At 36.0% G+C, this 20,308-nt stretch overlaps 1 protein-coding gene across 6 annotated transcripts in view; it reads right to left on the reverse strand.

Annotated features, from left to right (window-relative positions):
- The window catches only part of LOC103495739 (uncharacterized), a 40,570-nt gene extending 21,625 nt beyond the window's left edge, over positions 1-18,945 (reverse strand). The window contains exons 1-6 of one of the 6 annotated variants that reach the window (XM_051087939.1): positions 18,217-18,365; positions 17,995-18,076; positions 17,817-17,894; positions 14,509-14,666; positions 13,843-13,918; positions 1,926-1,975 (exon numbers count right to left, since the gene is read on the reverse strand). In XM_051087939.1, coding sequence (XP_050943896.1) covers positions 1,926-1,975; positions 13,843-13,918; positions 14,509-14,666; positions 17,817-17,880 — 348 coding nt within the window. In that variant the 5' untranslated portion in view covers positions 17,881-17,894; positions 17,995-18,076; positions 18,217-18,365. Of the gene's footprint in view, positions 1-1,925; positions 1,976-13,842; positions 13,919-14,508; positions 14,667-17,816; positions 17,895-17,994; positions 18,077-18,164; positions 18,180-18,216 lie in introns of those variants that run through there. The other 5 variants (XM_051087940.1, XR_007822619.1, XM_017046298.2 and 2 more) reach the window with 5 other exon arrangements.
- Between the last annotated feature and the right edge of the window lie 1,363 nt (positions 18,946-20,308).

Raw genomic sequence — 20,308 nt, forward strand, 5'->3', positions numbered from 1 at the left:
TACTTCATTTACAAAAGTTTTCAAGACAGGGAAGATTGTTGTTCTAATAGTTTGTGTGAATGACATTGTTTTGACTATAGATGATCAAACAGAAATCAGTCAACTAAAGCAAAGAATGGGTGATGAATTTGAAATCAAAGATTTGGGAAATCTGAAATATTTCCTTGAAATGGAGGTGGCCAGATCTAAAGAAGGTATCTCCATGTCTCAGAGAAAATACACCTTTGATTTGCTAATCGAGACAGGTATGTTGGGATGTCATCCTAGACTCCTGCTGATACTCCTATTGAATTCAACTGTAAACTAGGAAACTCTGATGATCAAGTTTCAGTTGATAAAGAACAATATCAACGCCTTGTAGATAAATTAATTTACTTATCCTATACACGTCTTGATATTTCCTTTACTGTGAGTGTTGTCAGCCAGTTTAAGTAGGCTCCCTATGAGAAACATATGGAAGCTGTTAACAGAATTCCGAGATACTTGAAAAATACACCTGGTAAAGGGTTGATGTTTAGAAAAACAAATAGAAAGACTATTGAGGCATATACTACTTGGATTGGGCAAGATCTGTTATTAACAGAAAATCTACCTCCGATTATTGTACCTTTGTTTGGAGCAATCTTGTAACTTGGAGAAATAAGAAACAAAGTGTTATGGTCAGAGCCGCGTTAAGCCTGAATATAGAACTGAGTTTGGAAATATGTGAGAAAATTTGGCTCCAGAAAGTCTTTTCAGATCTTCATCAGAAATGTGAGACGCCATTGAAGCTTTTTTGTGATAATAAAGCCGCTATTAGTATTGCTAACAACCCAGTTCAACATGATAGAACTAAACATGTTGAGGTTCATCGGCATTTCATCAAAGAAAGACTTGACAATGGAAGCATATGCATTCCTTCAAGCTAATAGGTTGCTGATGTTCTCACGAAGGGGCTTCTCATACCACACTTCAACCTTTGTGTTAGCAATTTGGGACTTATTGATATTTACGTCCCAACTTGAAAAGGAGTGTTAGAATTAGTAGGGCTTTGTCCTTAGAGTATTTTTCGAAAAAAATAATATAGAAGATTTTATTTCCTAAATCTTTTCCTTTCTTACTCCTATTGTATTCTATTTATTCTCTCCCTTTGCTCTATTGTATTCATTCATAAGAAAAATAATAAAAACTAAAGTATCGTGGTTTTTCTTCCGATTCTCAGGTTTCCACGTAAGCCTCGTTTTGGTGTTAATTGCTTTCAATAAAAACCTCCCTCTCAACCTATGGCAAAGAGATGTTTTTGAAGCAATTGGGGCCTACCATGGGAGCATATGCATTCCGTACATCCCTTCGAACCAATAGGTTGTTGATGTTCTCACTAAGGGGCTTCTCAAACCCAACTTTGACTTTTGTCTTAACAAGTTGGGCCTAATTGATATTTATGTCCCAATTTGAGGGAGAATGTTAATTTAGAAAAATATTAATTATGAAAAGTTTACCAAAAATATTTTTTCCTTTTTTTTCTTTTGTCCTTGTGTATTCTATTTAATCTCCCCCAATGTACCTTTGTAGTTCATTATAAAATAATAACAATAAAATATCATGGTTTTTCTCCCAGTACTCGGGTTTCCACGTAAATCAGTGTGTGCTCTTTATCTCTACTTTCAATAATCACAAATGAAGAAAGATGATTAAAAGATTTTAGTGTTTGACCTCATTATTATTCGATGCAGCTTTGAGAGTTTTGTTGGAATTTTATGACTCATTACGGATAAAATTAAAACTTTTAAAATGATGATAACAATATTAAAAAAAGGTGCATATTTTGAGAATTAAAATTGCATATTTAGGCTTTTCCATCTAATCATAACCCAAAGATAACAAGAACAAAATGAAATAATAAAACAACATTATTTGACAGCACTGTAGCCTACTAAGTAGCATACCCAGTCAGTGTCACTTTCCATCTCTTTCCAAAAGACATCCATTTGAAAGGCTGCAGAAGGAACAACCGATGAAAAACATTTGGAATACAAGCAAAATTATCATTCTATCAGAATAATGCTGTCGAAACCAAACAGATCTAATACGTCTAAAATAAAATTCATGTACAGATAAACATAAATTACAGGCAATGAATAACAGATAGCTAGTATCAATTTGGCATTCTGCAAACCGTTGTAAACATAAAACATATGTCAACACTATTAAATTACTATCATTCTTGTATCTGCCAAAAATAAACAGGAACTAGAATAAACACTCTTTTCTTTCAGATCTCAAAAGCACCACTGTTGTAATTAGAATATGTAACTAGAATTCTGTACTTAACATCTTAGGCTTGATGTATTTAGTCTTTGACTTTAGTTTTTTAATTTTACAAAAAGGATTCGTGGGTAAGTTATTAACCAGCAGGTAACCGGTAACCTTGAGCACACTTCGTATAATTTTCATCGTTGGAGTCGGCTGTATAAAAGCTCCTCCCTCCAAATTCCAATACAACTCTCAGAGATATTTTTTCATACAAATCTGTCTTCAGCATCTGTATTACGCCAACCACAATATAACATATTATGCAGGATATCTGTATAAGATATCCTGCATAGATATGATAAAGAACGATCCAGACGCAAGTAAACAGCTAACGACTTGCAGTACATCTAGCCAACAGAAATAATTACAAAATAATTAATACTACAAAGAAAATTGTGTGTTTGCTAAGAAGCATGGACACTTCATATGAAAGGTGGTATCGGTGTCAGACACGGATTGGTCCAAACACTGGTGGACACATGTCCGACACGCCATTTTGCATGTCCTATTTTTTTTTTTCTTTTTTTAATTCAGACACGCTGGAGATACTTCATAGACGCGCTGGAAAAGAAAAACTAAAGAAGAATGGGCCCAAATTTTGAAGCCCATTAACTTTCTTTTTAAAAAATATAAAAAATCACAAAACCTAAAATTTAAATTGAATATGCTCCCATTTTGTGCAGTTCACAAAATTGAGCAGCAGGCCCCCAAACAGCCAACTTCAAATGTTACTGCCGTTTACCCGTGTCCGATCCTTAAAGTTCATAATTTTTTTTTCTTCTTTAAATCTATCCATCATGTTAGTTGTTAGCCATTGCCTTTTTCAAGTTAATTTTTTATTTTTTTTTCTTTTTAAAAGATAATCCAAACACACCTTAGTATTTTATATTTTATGTTAAATTTACATATATTCTAAAAAATAATTAAAAAATTGTGTATCCTCGACATGCCAGTAAGGAATTATAGAAATCGGCGTATATCCTTATCCTATCATATCCGTGTCTCGTGTCCATGTTCATGCTTCTTAGTGTGTTTGTATACGTAAATATATTTGCTATGCAATGAAGCATGGACACTCCATTTTAGGCTGTCTTTGTGGCACACGTGTCAAACACGGACACATTCCGACATGCTCCAGCCATGCAAATTTCCACAGACATGACCACGCATGCTTGATACACTTCCTAGACATGCGTAAGAAATGTTCTTAAGAGAAAATAGTTAAAGCTTTCACGTGAGACCCAAATTTAAAGACAAATCAATTATATGTTAAACTAAGGTAATCAGAAAAAAAGAAAAGGAAAACCTGTTTTTTAACCAAAGAATAAAGAAATAGTAAAGCAAGGATAAAGGACTGTAGTTAGAAACATTTTATCTCCTATAATTGTTAATTAAGTCGACATTTTTTGGTGGAGTGCTTTTAGTATTTTATGTTAAGTCTACATATAACCTAAAAAACTATTTGCTTTAAACAAGAAACAAGCTTCTTTATTAGGATAATGAAATGAGATCAATGCTCAAAGTACATAAGAATAAAAAAGAAATGAAAGAAACTATGGATCAAAGATGCACCCGGACATCTCAACTACGTCAACACCCCTTAGCACCAACATCATATTCATTTCAAGATGCACGTAAAGATAATAATGATACAGTACAGTACAGACCGGACCTTTAAGAACTTTCAACCAAAAACTAAGCAAACAATGTACAGGTTTGGAACAAAATTGTATAGAGCATAATAGTAGGCTAAAGAGACGTCAAGAACCAGATGGTATGACGTTTTTCTATGCCATCAAAAATCTCGATTCAGATAACATGGTCAGAGTTCCATGGAGAGGAAGCCACACCAATTTTAAGCTAATTTCTTGATTGGAAGCAACAGCAAAAGCCGTTGAAAGAGAAGACCAAAGACAAGCAATCACAACGAGCTGTCTTTAACTCTTGAAAAACCAATAACCTGCCGGCACTACCTTCACCGCATTACTCCAGTCCAAAGGAATTGCAAAATTTTCTTAAGCTTTGGACTGGATCCTTTGCAATGCTTTTTGCAAATATTCAAACACTTAACTGTCATTGAGAAATCTGCTTTAGCAATGTCAGTCATTGAAAAATCCTTCATCCACCTTGTAAGAATGCCCACGAAACTTCTTAAAGCTTCCAATAAAAGTCCAGCCAACATCTTTTGAGCTCTGGATGTTATGAATGCTTTATCAAAGCTGTCTCTTCTAGTTTTTTTGAATTAGTACAATGTCTGGATTAATTTCTTTAGAAATCTTTTAAGAATCAGCCACTTTGATTTTTGACTAAGTCCTCGTTTTTCAACCTTGAAGGATATCCACTGACGGTCATGTTTTCCATTGGATTAGGCAAAGGAAATTTCACAGGCTTCCAATATGAAATGCAACTTTTGAGGTATGTCTATCTTTTCGAGTAAAGGGGAAGCTTTCCTTAATGGAATAGCCTTGTTCATATCATCAGGCAATTCATCCGTAATTATGATCTCTTCATCTTCTTCTCTTTCAAGTTCTTCGCTGTCTACACTTGCCAATGACTCTTCATCAAAGTCTTTCGGAGCTTTATTAGAAGTTGTCTGAAAAATGCAATGTATTCCTCGAACAGTAGGATTGAAAGACTCTTGGGAATTACATCTGGAATGGGAAATGGGTTTATTCAATATATGTAAAGAAGCTGACTGGTAGAATTCGGTCCGGTAGAATAGGAATTCTCACTTTATTGATGAATATAGAATTGATACAATATAATTGAATTGAGTGAAACTCATTCAATGGCTAGGGCATTCTTGTTCTTCTATCTCTCAAGAAGGAACAAGCCAACTAATCTCTTCACAAAGCTTAACTACTTCCAGCCTAACCTTCTTTTTATACAGACTCCACCAACCTACTGAATTAACAAACTTAACAAACCAACTCAACACACACAGTCTATTACAATATAGCCCTTTCACACCTGTGACTTCTTTTTATTTCTTCTCCTGTATTGAAGTATTATTGGAGGTCTAACACTGACCTGTTTTGTTCTAGTCCAAGGGCTTGGATCTTGACACATCCCGCCTCAAGCAAGTTGGGGTTTGTGATTTTTGTCCAGGAACTGTTAAAACGAAGTCCACTTCCTGGAAAAGTGCTTTCGGAAAGGCTTAAACAAATTAGAACTTCTTTAAAACATCTTAGAAACCTTGCGCTTCTTGTTTCTTTTCATTTATTGATGCATGGAAATGGCAGCCGGAAGCTTCTGTGGTATTTCACCTTACTCGTATTTTGACATGGAGTCTTAGGAAGGTCATTATTCAAATTTTCCTTGGAAGAATGGAATGCTATATTCACTTTACTGTTTGATTGGTTGGAAATTGGGGAGGATGATTCGGATTCCAAGGCAGATGAAGACATGAGATCACGGCTGGAAGATGGAAGGGTTCTTGAGTTATTAATTGATGCAGCTGAGCTGAATTTTTGGGGGACTAAAGGAAGAACTACAACAGCCTCCTTTTTAAATTTAATTTCGTGCCCTTGTGGATGGAAGTTGAGAGGTTACTTTGCAGAGAATCATTTCCGTCCCCAGTCCCTTTCCTCATTAATACTTTTTCCATGTTCACACTTGCTGGAAAGGAGACCCGTTTGAGTTCTCCACTATCTGAGGTTTAGTTGGCTGGAGACCAAAGCCCAATGAACTAATGGCACAGTTAACTTCAACCGACTTCTCTCTCTTCCTTAAATGCAGCTCTTCATTTTCTAACAGACAGATTGCATTTGCACAGCTGGCCCCTGTCTTCTCCTCCGGCGCAGGTGACGAAACTTGGATGTGATTCAGGACACCGAACAGATTTTATGAAAAGGAGGAGTTGTTTTAATGGATTTGAAAAGATTAAGTTCTGGAGGGAAGAACAAAACATCAACATCTTCATCTTCAAAAGCTTGCCTAACCCTTAGTTGATCAATAGGGTTTTTGAAGTCTTTAACAGTAAGACTTCCCTTGAAAATACTTGGGGGATCCATTCAAGAAGATATTACCTCTATTAAAATCTGTACTTTTAACGGCAGTAGGTATAAATCCACATAAATTCTGTTTAACTTCAATTCTCCCTCGCTGCAGTGGTCAAATTAAGCGTTTTTGTGGCAATGTTTTCCAAACCCTCGAAATAATCTCCAATGGCTTCGAAGGTTTTTTTACACCAATAATCCAAAGGAAGGTTGCTAATTCTCAACCTGAAGAAGGTGTACTTTAGGGGTTTTTCAACAGGATGCCCCGTCAAATAGCCTGCCTCTTCAACCGATGCTTAGAAGTTTTAATCCTCAAGATCGGTACCAAAATTGTGCATCAGAAGTTTTGGTAGCAGTCTAAGAAGCATTGACACTCCTAAGATGGCCAAGTGTCAATGTTTGACACGTTTCCGACACCAACACGCCCCCGACACGTCTCCAACCCCCCAGCTGGCGTGTCGATTATTATTTTTCTAATTTTGAACACGGTCCCAACACGGCTGGCAAAAAAAAACACAAAGAAAACATTTGAAAAGCCCATTAGCCTGCCCCAACAATTGTTAGATTTTTTTTTTTTTTATCTTTTCAGATATTTGTGCACGCATTTCTCCTCTCTATCAATTTCTCCAAATTCTCCTTGCCAACCCTCTCTGCCCTAACCTACTCGCCAATTACCGCCCATCCCTCTCGCCAATCTCCACCAACCCTCTTGCCACCGACTTCTGTTTCCTCAAAGTTTGGACGCCATCTTGGCACCGGTATCTTTCTGTCTCTCGTCTTTTATTTTTATTTTTTCTATACTTCATACTTTGTGGTCAGACATTGGACATTGGACAGTATGATATCTAATCAATTATCATGTAAATTTTTTTTCATTAAATCTTATATGGTTATTTTTCTGTTTTTATTTTAAATTTAGTATGGAAGAGTCATCTTCAAGTCATACCAAAATCTTGCTGACATGCAAAGATTAGAAGAGGAAGCTAAAGTTTGTGTGGAAAACAATGCTCCTAAGCAAGTTCCTTTACCACCTTAACAACATATGCAAATTGAATCTCAATCTTTTAGATCAAGAAGCATGGGTAGCTATTCATATTCATTTTCACTAATGGCACAAAAGAAAAGGAAAGGAAATGTTAGTGCTCTTGAGAAGTCATTTAACTTGACCCTTCGTGATCAAGTAGGTTCGGAGATAGCTAGAATGTTTTTATTCTTCAGGTTTGCCTTTTCATTTCGCTAGAAATCCACATTATGTGAACGCTTTTGCTTTGGTTGCAAATAATTCTTTGTCAGGTTATTTACCTCCGGGTATAATAAATTAAGAAAAAGTCTTCTTCAAAGAGAAAAAACAAACTTCGAAATTGTTGCAACCTATTAAAACTACATGGTCTACAAAGGGAGTAAGAATTATGAGCGATGGATGGAGTGATTTGTAGAGGAGGCCATTTATTAACTTTATGGCAGTTACAAAGGACGACTCATGTTTCTTAAAGTTGTAGATTGCTCAGGTGAGACTTAAATATAAATATTTCATAACAAGTTTGATGAAAGAAGTCATAAATGACGTGGAACATGAGAATGTGATTCAAATAGTCACCGACAATACTGGAAATTCTGAGGGTGCTTGACAAATTATTGAATCATAGTTTCCCAACATAGTTTAGACACCATGCGTAGTTCATATCCTCAATCTTTCTTTGATGAGCATATGTGCTGCAAAAAACATTGATAGTAATCAATATGTATTTACAGAGTGTAGCTGAATTTCTTAAACTTCTGAAATTTCTGATAATGTTATGTTTGTCCAACACTTTATCATGAACCATTCTATGAGACTAGCTATGTTCAATGAGTTTGTGTCTTTGAAGTTACTTGCAGTAGCACAAACACGATTCACATCTACCATCATTATCCTTAGAGGATTTAAACTCATTAAGAGTGGTTTGCAAACAATGGTTATTAGGGATAAATGGATGCTACAAAGACAATGATATGGTGAAAGCAAGACATGTAAAGGAGTTTGTGCTTGATGATGCTTGGTGGGATAAGATTGATTATATTCTTTCTTTTACTGCTCCTATTTATGATAGGATCTGAGAATGCTTGGTGGGCTAAGATCGATTATATTCTTTCTTTTACTGCTCCTATTTATGATATGATCTGAGATTGCGATATGGACAAACCTTGCCTCCATTTGGTATATGATATGTGGGATACCATGATAGAAAAAGTGAAATTGGCAATCTATAAAGATGAAGGAAAGCGCATCGAAAAACTTTCATCTTTTTATGACGTGGTGCATCAAATTTTAATTGATCTATGGAATAAAAATAACACCTCTCCATTGTTTGGCACATTATCTAAATCCTAGGTACTATAAGTCATCTTAGATCTTTATTTTATTTTTTCAATTCCTATACACACCCTAAAGTTTGGTCTATTTTAAAATTGTATTTAGGCGTTATAGCACACAATGCCTCCAAGAAGACAAGTCTTTGAGTCCCACCACCACATCAAGACAAAGAAGTATCAAAGTGAGGATGAAGTGTATTAAAAATTATTTTAGTTCAAAGGATAAGTGCAAAAAAGTGAACATTGAATTTGCCAATTTCTCTACGATGCCTAAACAGTTTGTTGAACATGATTCCATACATAATGTCTCCGAAGAGTTGGTGGGCCATCCATGGTGCCTTTACTCCAACTTTACAGTCACTAGTTATGAAGTTACTTGTTCAGTCACTAGCTATGACAAAAATATGGGACATTGCTAAGGATTCGTTTAATTCATTTGAAGATGCGAGAATGTTGAGGTGGCTAGTTTATCTTTTGATGAACCAAAATTAGAAGCTAAAGTTTTTACCGATGCTAGTGGTGAGGCTCAAGTTCAGTATTGTCAAGAGGACATTGGAGAAGAATGAAGACTAAAACTTGTTTTTGTACCTTCTCTTCAAGCTTTTCAAAGATTACTTCTTTGATGGTTTTTTGGCACACTTTTGTTTCCTTTCCAGCATTTCATTTGTATTGATTTTTTTCAGCGGCTGTTTTGGCTATTTTTATGCCTTGTTTGGAGTTTGTTAAACTCTTAGGTCTTGCTTAGTTTGTCTGTATCTTTAGATTCTGGTTTCTGAGATTCTAGCTCTTTGTATATTTCTCTTGTACTTTGAACATTAGTCTCTTTTCATTATATTAATGAGGAGACTCGTTTCCTTTTCAAAAAAAATTCTCAACCATCCTCCAAACCCTTTCATTACCAATCGTTGACTATGTTTATATCTATCCCATTTTTCGAACCTAAGGTGGAACACCCATCTCCTACCATCTTCCCAATTCATTGATGAAGTCTTCAACCGAGCCCAAGTCTAGACTAATAAGAGTGTTTTCGTCGAATAATAGGTTGATGATAATTCTTGTTTGGAATTAGATTTCCAACAATTTTTGGATCTCTCTCCAATCATCCAACACAAAAAGTCTCGTAACGATCCAAAGATGTTTGAACTTTGCTCGAATAACCTCCGTATTTATTATCACCCACTGGCTCTGTTTTGTTGTCTTCAAAATAGGGGAAGCTTGAGAATTTCTCCTTCATCTTTGTTGACATATTGAGAATCAACTTTAATGCCACTTTGTTTTCTCTGTTTTTCCGTGGGTTAAGTTACCCTTCGATTTAACCTTTTCTACGAAGCTTGTACTCTTAGCCTGTGTTGGATTAAGAATCGAGGCAATTTTACTTGAGTACCAATTTATATACTTTGCTTTTGGAAGGAAATTCTCCTGCATTTGGTGAAACGACACTCCTGCTTGTCTTCTCTCGACACACTCGAATTCTAGAGTCTCCACCTGACATTGGCAAAAAGTCAAAACATAACACCCATCCACTTCGACAACTTCAATCTTCCTCGATCTAACTCCCCCTGCTTCTGGAAGAACAAATCTCCCAAACCTCTTAATAACTCCAATAATGCTTCAAGGAACCAGCTTTGTTATGCTTCAGATACTAATAAAGATCTTTGAGCGTCCACATCTTCAACATTGAAGCTATCATCTTCCGACCAAATGCAATAATACGGCTGAAGAACTTTGCAGCTTACCCCTTCCATCACAGTCGCACCTCTAAACTTCTCTGTGCCATTACAACAGAATTTTGGTGAATGGTCTGAGGGTAGTTGTCATCAGAGGGTTGGTGCTAGTAGTCTGGGATGTAGTTGTCGACGTCGTGGAGCTATCAAAAAGAGAGAATTGAAAAGAGAGGCGGAGAAAGGAGGGAGAGGAAGGAGAGAGGAGAGAGAACAGAAAGAAAGAAAGAACTTACCTCGTTCCCTTTTAGCCTAAAAAACTAATAATAATAATAAATGAGTAAATACAGAAAGAAAGAAAGAACTTACCTATTTCCCTTTTAGCCTAAAAAACTAATAATAATAAAAAATGAGTAAATACAGAAAGAAAGAAAGAACTTACCTATTTCCCTTTAAGTTGGCATATCACTGTGTCATATTATGTATATGTCATGTCCATGCTTCTTAGGTTAAGAGGTGTCCATGAGATAGGCCCCTAATAGTAAATGCACATTCACATAAGAATAAGAAGGGTTGATGGGGAGTTAGTTAATGAAAATGTGAAGAGTGGGCCCTTGGGAATATTGTTAGTTAGGGGCCATTTAGTCTGTTATCGATTGTCATTCTTTTCCTTTCCTTTAAATACTGTTTGTAAAGGGCAGAAGGGTATCTTTTTGGTTATGAACTTGTAATTGGTTCTCTTGAGAGAACTGTGGAGAGATTGGGAAGCTCTCAAACCCTTCCTTAACTGTTGACAAATAAAATTGTTAGTGATAAATATATTTAAATTTGTCTTCTACCACCAGCTTAAGCTTTTGGGTGAATTAGTGGTTTAATAAGATATTAGAGCTATGAGTTTGAGAATATGTGAGGAAATTTGGCTCTAGAAAGTCCTGTCAAATCTTCATCAGGAATGTGAGACACCATTGAAGCTTTTTTGTGATAATAAAGCCACTAATAGTATTGCGAACAACCCAATTCAACATGATAGAACTAAACATATTGAAATTGATTGACATTTCATCAAAGAAAGACTTGACGGTGGGAGCATATGCATTCCATACATTCCTTTAGGTATATCACAAACAATGGTATGATATTGTCCACTTTGGGAATATGAGAGAAAATTTGACTCCAGAAAGTCCTGTCAGATCTTCATCAGGAATGCGAGACGCCAGTAAAGCTTTTTTGTGATAACAAAGCCGCTATTAATATTGCTAACAACCTAGTTCAACATGATAGAACTAAACATGTTAAGATTGATCGGCATTTCATCAAAGAAAGACTTAACAGTGGGAGCATATGCATTCCGATCAATTCCTTTGGGTTTGTTGTCCTATGCAAGAGAAAGCTTCCAATTCATGCATTAGGGATAAAGGCGTTTCATTGATAGGTGATGGTCCCACTTCTAGAAACCCATCAGACAAAGATGAAGAGTTAGTTTTAAAGAAGAAAGAGAGATTTTCGGTATTTTTTTCAAAGTCGAAAATGGAGAAGAGCTTTTAAGGAGGAAAGAGAAGATTCCAGCCAAGTCTCCCTCATTGCCCTTTGAAACTTATGCCGATCTAGTGACCTCATTTTTTCCCTCCAAAAAACCTTTGAACTTCACTATCATTTTTTATTCCTCCTCATCTCTTTCTTCCTCACCTAGATCTAGATCAAGGGCAAGGTCCATAAGACTTCCCAAAGCTCGATTTTTCCCTCACCTCTTCAAACCATTCCCTAATCATTTTGTAAGAAGAAAGAGAGAAAAGGACTTCTCAAAAAAGAAAAGGACTTCACAATCTCTTCTTCCTCCACATTTTAAGTGTTCCGGTTTTTCTTTGCCTAACTCTAAGGTGAAGTTTTTGAGAGGTTCACCATGCATTACCCCAAGCATTCCCTCGAAAAAGACGGATGAGTCTTCTTTCAACTCTCCTTTTAGTGTCAGTAGAGAGAAATTAGCTCATTCTAAGAAGTCAACTGAGCTTGAGAGGCAGAGTCATTTTAAGCTTCTAGAGACCGATCTTAGTGCTTTATTTCAACGTGAGGAAGAACTGAAAGTTGAAGAAATGTCCATAGTTACTCATTCTCATTCCCAGTTTTTCGAAATCCCAGACCATTTAAAGTTGATAGTTACAAATTGTGGTCTGATCTTTATTTGATACTTTATCTTCTGATTGCAGCCTTCCCCGGATTTGAACCTCTATTTGTCTAAAAAGTTCTTTTTTCACATGGGAGGGAAAGCAAAGCCTTCTAATTGATGTTGTTAGCTTAAAAGTTATCTTTTTGGATGTTTTGTCTTGTTATCATGTTTATCAGGGGAGGGCGAAGATCTCTGAGCAAAGAATTATTGGCGCTGGATGGTTTTGAAGCAGTTGATTGCTTATTCTTGGTGTTCCTCTTTTGCTTTCAAATTTAGCATGCGGAATACAAAATTCCTATCAGAGGGGAGCGCTTTTTGTCGAAGTGTTTATATTTTCTTCGTATTAAGCTCTTTATTAAAGTTACAATACTTTGTTGCTTTGGTTCTTCGTTGTTTCTCCTTTGTGATCGTTTGTAGGTCGTTTTCAAATTTGTATTGCCCAAGTTCATCTTTGTTTGTTTGTTTGGATGATATTGTCTTTTTCTTATTTTACTCTTAATATAATACTCTTGTACTTTGAGAATTAGTCTCATCTATTATTAATAAAGAAGCTTGTATCTGTTTCAAAAAAATATATATAACTGAAATTTTTCATACTCCTAAGTACATCATATTGGATCTTAATACTGCCACCTGATAGTTTAACAGTAATACCCAAAGAACTCCTAATATTTCTATATCCAGCGTAAGTGAACAAAAAGAAAAAACATTTAACCATTATTCCTACAAGTTAAAGAGTCCATTAATATTTACCACATTGATATTTGATAGAATAATGGGATTTAAAAGAAATCCCTTTCTTTTAAAAATATCAACAGCCAAGTCAAACCACCTCTTGATTAACCTTACAAGATCAAGACTTGTACATAAGACATTTTGAATCGATGACATCAAAGACAGTGGGTTTAGTGTATTCATTTGACCGTCAGATCAAATCAGAATGATTAATGAAGAACTCCCTCATTTATGATGATATAGACACGAGTAAACAGAAAGGCTTGTAACTGAAATGTAACAACTGAGTTAAGTTTTCTTTATAGTTAAGAGTATAAGAGGGCTCCACTCCTTACCTTATGCTCATAGTCGTGACTTTTTTTCCTATAGAAAATCAACTATTTTCATAGTCATGACTCATCACTCTAATTCTTGGAGAGGTCTTGCCCACCCAAGACCAAATGCCTCCACTGGAGGAGATTTAAAAAAAAAAAAACATGCCAATTGATATAAACAAAATATGGGAATAGTAACCATGTATATGTGTAGTTTCTAATGTGTGCATAGGTGTGTGTGTAATTCCAGAAACCACATATGAATTCCAAATGCAATTAAATATGCAACTTGCACAACTATAACAAACAGAGAGAAGAAAGATCACCATCATTTTGACCTTCTTCCATTAGCATGCCATTAGTTTTCTGAGTGACCCACACTTGTAATGGAACCCGAGCTTCCTAAATAAATAATAAATGAAGTTAGATAATATCTTAACAAGAAATACAGAAAACATGCATAGGGAGGAAAGGGTCAGGTACTATCCTCCAATTCTCTAGTCCAATCATAAATCCATGCAATGATTTCTTGTCTGTAATTGAAAACTTAATTTTAACAACTATGTTTATGTACATAAGATTTGAAAATAAAATCCACAAAAAGAAAAGAATATAAATCTTGTGGTGGAGAAATAGAAAAAACATCCATTACCACTGAAAAGCAATGCATTGTAAAAAATAAAATTTAAGAACCTATGTTTATTGCTATTGATAAGAAGTACCCATTCAATGAGCGTATACTTGGATAAAGCACTTAGTTGGTTACAGGGATTCAGGCATGAAAGGTATGTGAGAAGAATAGTAAATGTAGCAATAGTAAGTAGGACTGAAAAGAGCATTGTTCTTCTAAAAGAAAAAATGAAGTCAAAAACAAATTCTAGTTGCAGTTCACCTAATGTTTTTTTTTTTTTTCCTAATGCAGTTCACCTAATGTTTATTCAATTCAAATCAAAGAAGGATTGTTCGCTCATCTTTGAAACAAGTACACAAACCATTTCTATTTGATCCATTGGCGACTCTTTATGAGATCGACAATTTTCCTGTGATAGCCATCGTCCTACTAATGTGCTTTTAACACAATACATATAGCGAATAGTGGCACCCTTGTAAGATGGTGGTATGCATGTAGGAAGCGTTGATCGAACCACATCTGTAATAAGAATTAACATTTTCAGAATCACCATACATAACCAGAATGGTAAATTAAAGCAGTGAAATACAAATGAAACCTTAATATAAGACTTGTGTCGGGTGGCTTTGTTTTTAAAATCATTACTATGAAAGAGCTTTATCGTGAGCTCCAAATATAAACATAAACAGACTCAGGAATGACGACAGTACACCATATTACATACCAATCATGGGAAACCAACCATATATAAGACATCATCATTCACAGATTTCTTTGATAGTGGAACATTAGATTGAAAGACAGGTACACATATGTATATCAGAAGAAACAAAGGTTATGAGGAACCAACCCAAGCCAACTTGGCTTAAATAATAAAGAAATAAAACATAAATATTGTTACAAAAAGTTCCAAACGGAGACCAGAAAAGCTATCAACCTGTCAAATCTGTGGAAAATAAGGCCACAAAGAAACAATTTGTCATCTTGGATATGAGAAAAATGAGTATTTTTTTTTTAATCAATACTCATTCCATATATCTGAACTTTTAAAGAAAAACAGATAGTAGCTTTCAACAAAATGAAGCACCGGAAGAATATTCATATAGCTTCATGCTCATGTTTCACAGAGTTACATTGCAAGTGTGGGTAAAACTAAAATCTTCCTTTCTGGGAGAAGAAGTAGCACAATATCATTATAAAAACTTTTTTTTTTTTTTCTGAACAAGAAACAAGCCTCTTCATTAGGATAGTGAAATGAGACTAATGCTCAAAGTATATAGGAAACAAAAAGAAATGAAAGTAACTATATATCAGAAGTGCGTCCGCACATCTCAACTAGGTTGACGCCCCCTTAACTCATCATCTCCATTTCCGAATGAACTTAAAGATCTTACCATAAAGCAGATTAAGAAGAAACTAACACTAGTGTCACCGTGACAACCATACATGATACCAAACGTTGGGAAGAAAGAATCACAAATACAAACTCACAATGTTATAGAATATGGTTCAGGTCTTCCTCCACCATTTGACAAAGAATACAACATAAAGAACCAACAAACAACGGCATCTTCCTCACAAGCTAATTCATCATGTTAGCACGGACGTGTAAAAGTTTTCAAGTAAAGAACCTCATTTTCCATCGTGTTAACAACAAAAAGGCCGACACTCCTAAGGAAGAAGAATCAACCAACTACAAAAAAGACTTCCACGAGATCCCTCCAAAGCATTGGAGCTCCAAATCCTAAACATCCTCTCTCCCACACATAAAGGGTAGTCCTCAAGTAAAGAAAGAAGAGCGGTCACTTTTGTCACTTCTCTATCGGAAAGAGAGAAAACACAAAAGAAAAAGAACAAAAACTCCTAGACCACACAGGGTTGAAATTAGTCTTGCTCTTTAAGCTCAAGCTCCTATGTCTTTGCATTATTGGTGGGATGCCTTTCATGCTGCCACATATCTCATCAACAATTATCATCACCCATGATTCACAATTGAAGTCCTTGCAAAACTTTTAAAGTCCATCAACCAGACTTTTCACCAACTCAAAACCTTTGGAACAACTTGTTAGTTGCTACCCTTGTTTGAGGCCCTTTCAACAAGAAAAGGTCGACTTTTGTCTACTTACAATTACAATAATGTGCGTCCATTGGCTACAATGATGACTAAAAGGGCTATCGATGTCTTACCCCAAACGGAATAATTTGCCTCTCGCCATGGTTGTTTCAACGACAATGAGTTTCCTTGCATTAAATTATTCTCCAAGGACCCCAATACTTTACCTACTACCACTAATATTACCCTATCTTGCCTTCCTCTACCACCCACTTTCCCAACTAAAAATTCATTTCAACCAATCTCAGTCACCACATTAACCTTGTCATCACCTTCCAACCAATATTAGCACAACTTCCCGTATACCCTTTAATTTTGTATGTCCATTGTCCCTCTTACCTTTGTCCTTCTCCTCATCATCGACCTCTAGTCCTCCTTTCCTCCACCCTCCCCTTAATGCCCATCCCATGGTCACCTGTGCTAAGTCTGGCATTTATCAAGCAGCGACAATTTTTTGGTAGACTCACTCAACTTACCCTCCTGTTGATTGGTCTCAAGTGGAATCTTAACTTTTTTTTATAGACGGCTTTTATTAAGAATAAATGAACAAACACAAGGGGGCATACAAAAAAAACAAGTCCAACAAAAAAACCCCCAACCAAAGGAAGGGGATCCAAGCGCTATGGAGATCAACTTAGTTAAGATGCTTTTAGGGTCAACAAACTGAATCAATTAAATCAAGAACCCACTCTTCCTCACTAGTGTGCTCTCAAGTGTACCATTCGTTATTTACAGAACTCTTCAACTCAGTCTCCTCCTTCATCCTACTTTTGTCCTCTGTCTTTCAAGCTTTGCAATGTAAATTGGCATCGTTTCCTGATGATCGCAAGTTGGCCAGAGGCTATTGTGTCTTTCTTTGATCCCCTCCATCTTCATGATTTTTGTGTGAACCTCTGTTCTCCCTCAACTACACAGTATGATAACATTTTTGCTGTAGCTATTGCTCATTCATCATGCTTGCACCAAGCAAATAAAAATTGATGCTCACTTCATTTGTAATCAAGTTCTTTCCTATAAGCTCATTATCCAGCATATTCGTTCTCCACATCAACTAGTCGATTGTCTAACTAAACATTAACTCCTCATCTTTCTTCGGTGCTTCATGACAAATCTCTGGCTTCGATTCCCTCCCTCTCCTTGTTTGAGAGGGGTTGTTTAGACAATTATGTTTTGTCTCTGTACATCATTTCTCACTTTTGTATTTATCATCTTCCATGCTCGACTTTCTTCAGCATTTATTTGCATTAGGTATCGTAGTCTACTTCTTTATATATACTTCCTAACCCTTTGATAAGTTTGATTTTCCTTCATTTTTTTCTTCATTGATTGTATATTTAAGAGGCCGGACCTCTGCTTGAAAATTGAGTTTTCAATCAACAATATTGGAAGAGAGCATTTACTCTTTCTCAAAAACTCCTTTAAATTCAGACTCTATAAATCAACTAAAGGGACAACAGTCCCAGGATGTGAATTGAGTAAAATATTCAAGTGAACGGCATGCATATCAACAACTGAGATACAGAAATGTTGTGCATACAAAAACAACATGGGCTTACATGACTTCATAGCCCCCGAAGATATTATCTGATTTGAAACTATTGACTGTACCGAGCAGTCCATGAAAATGTATTCACCTGACAAGACCAAAAGACATGAAATTGAACTACATCAGCTAGGAAAACAGATGCAATTCTTAAAAAGACAATAGATGAACAATTAAAAATTTTGCAGAACCATGCAAATTCTACAACGTGACAAGTACTGGTTTCCATTCATTTCTCCAAAAAGGAATACTGCCTTAGGATGAAAAGTCCCTCTGTCAAATAGAGAGTTTACTGGAAACATTACAAAAAGGAACAGAATAAAAGCTAATAACAATGCGACAAATAACAATCACACATTACACAAGGAGAAGGCAACGGTTGAGAGAAATATCATATAGAATGGACTTGGAACCTCTCCGTTGTTTCGATCCAGGAATTGGCTTCTGAGTGCTAAACCACTGGGCGTCCAACTTCTGGAGCCCAATAATCTCAAAACGAAGTCGTTCGATCAAAAGAGAGCAGTCCAATTGAGGGACAGAGGAACAAATTTCAATAGTAACAACAACCGGATCGCCAGGACGATACACATCTTTATCAGAACGAAGTTTCAGGCCAGGAAAAAACTCGCTCTTCGCTGACTTCTCGACCTTATCAGCAGCAGTACCGGTTCCAAAAATGGAAAACTTAGATCCAAACATTGACCTCTGCTTGAGATGCCACTTTTCCGCTTCCTATACGTCTTTTTTGAGAGTTTCAGGGGAATTCACACGCTGTTCGTGAGTTCAAAAGCTGACGTCCCACGTTACAGAACAGACGTTGGAACCCTCGAGTCGCCGTAGGTCTACACCACAGTGGCCGGAGAACGCCGTAGGTCTACGCAAACGTTCGAACGCTTCAGCTTCGCTCACGTGGGTGTGTCTTCGCTTGCGTTGGAAGAAGTTGTTGAAGAAGTTGGGTCGCCGTCGTGATGTCGTCAGAGCGTCACCGGATTAGAGAGGCGCAAGAGGAGTTGGAGGACGAGATGTGAGTTTTTTGTTCTTTTTTTTCTTTTTTTCCTTTCTTTACTGCCGTAGAACGGTGTTCGAATTTTCAAGGAAGGAAATTTTGTTTTGACGACCCATTCGGCTTGCCCAATTTGCAAACTGACCCATTTTCTTAAAGAAAAAAAAATGAAAATTGAACCTTTGCTTACATCATAATAATATCATATTACACATTTTGCCCTCACCTTTGACAATCTTTTCTATAATGCAAATGAATAATAATATTAACCCTAAACAAATAAACAATCATGTTTTCTTTGAACAGGAGCTGCATTTCAACAGTGAATACTTTGTTGACGAAGTTTCTCAACGGTGTTTTGTTGAACGAAATTTTCAGAACTCAATGGGTTTTTACACAACGGTCTTCCATTTTTTAGGCATTTGTATGAGTAGTTGGTAGAGAGAGTTTGAAATCAAAGATGAGTGAGAGAGAGTGTTACACATGGAAGGATGTAAAGCAAGAAGTAGTGAGAGCGAGACAACGAGATAGCATGAGAGTGAGACAATAAGACAAAGTTTGAGCGAGGCATTAAGATAGCGAGACTTAGGATTACGAGACATATTAGAATGCGAGACATAGATAGTGAGAGACTTTGAATGAACAAGACATTGAGAAATATAGGTAGCAAGACATAGTGTACTAATATTTAACTTTGCTATAAGTTAATGACAAATGTCGTTTTGCTTTGTTGATGAGACAAAAGTGTCTACTTGTTCCATACATAGAGGATTAGGATGAGAAACAAAGTTTGTATATTAGAGACGAGTTGACAGGAATTGTTATGTCTATAACATTGAAGTATGAAGAAATTCACATCTAGAAGAGTACAAATGTTGTTATACAGACTTTGACATAGTGATGAGAGTTAAATATAAGCTTGATTTTAAAGCTCCTCCATAGTACATAAGAAACAATGATAGAGTTGTCATTCTTCTTTTAAGAGATGATATTAGTAAAGTCTAATTATTTGTAATGTTGAAATAGTATCAAGAGGAAAATTTAAGGATTGGTCTTGAAAATATGAGTTACGATGATATCATTGGAATTTATGTCCTAAAACACGTAGTTTGTAGTTTAAATTATATTCTATTCAATAAAGTTTGTTATTGAGGACTTAGTAGTAAAAATTGAATCCCATAAACTAAAGTCCCGAAGATATCTAGTGTAGACTTTACGTAGAGACATAAATGTGATAGAAAGCATACAATTGCAGTGGAAATAGGATCGGATAATTACTCTCATTACAACTAAACTAATTTTAGTAATTAACATGCATTATAAGAACCCTAATTAAAATAAATTAGGGATGTAGAAAAACTTGCCTTTGTAGCTTTCCGATACTTCAAAAAACTCCTCACGAACATGATCCCGGACCTCTATTAGAGTTGACCTGCTAATCTCCGGATTTGAAACCGGGTTGTGGGACCCATTCAATGAAGGAAAAAAGAGAAAGAGATGGA

The sequence above is a fragment of the Cucumis melo genome, chromosome 7, assembly GCF_025177605.1.
Source record: "Cucumis melo cultivar AY chromosome 7, USDA_Cmelo_AY_1.0, whole genome shotgun sequence".
In the NCBI taxonomy this organism is placed as follows: Eukaryota; Viridiplantae; Streptophyta; class Magnoliopsida; order Cucurbitales; family Cucurbitaceae; genus Cucumis; species Cucumis melo.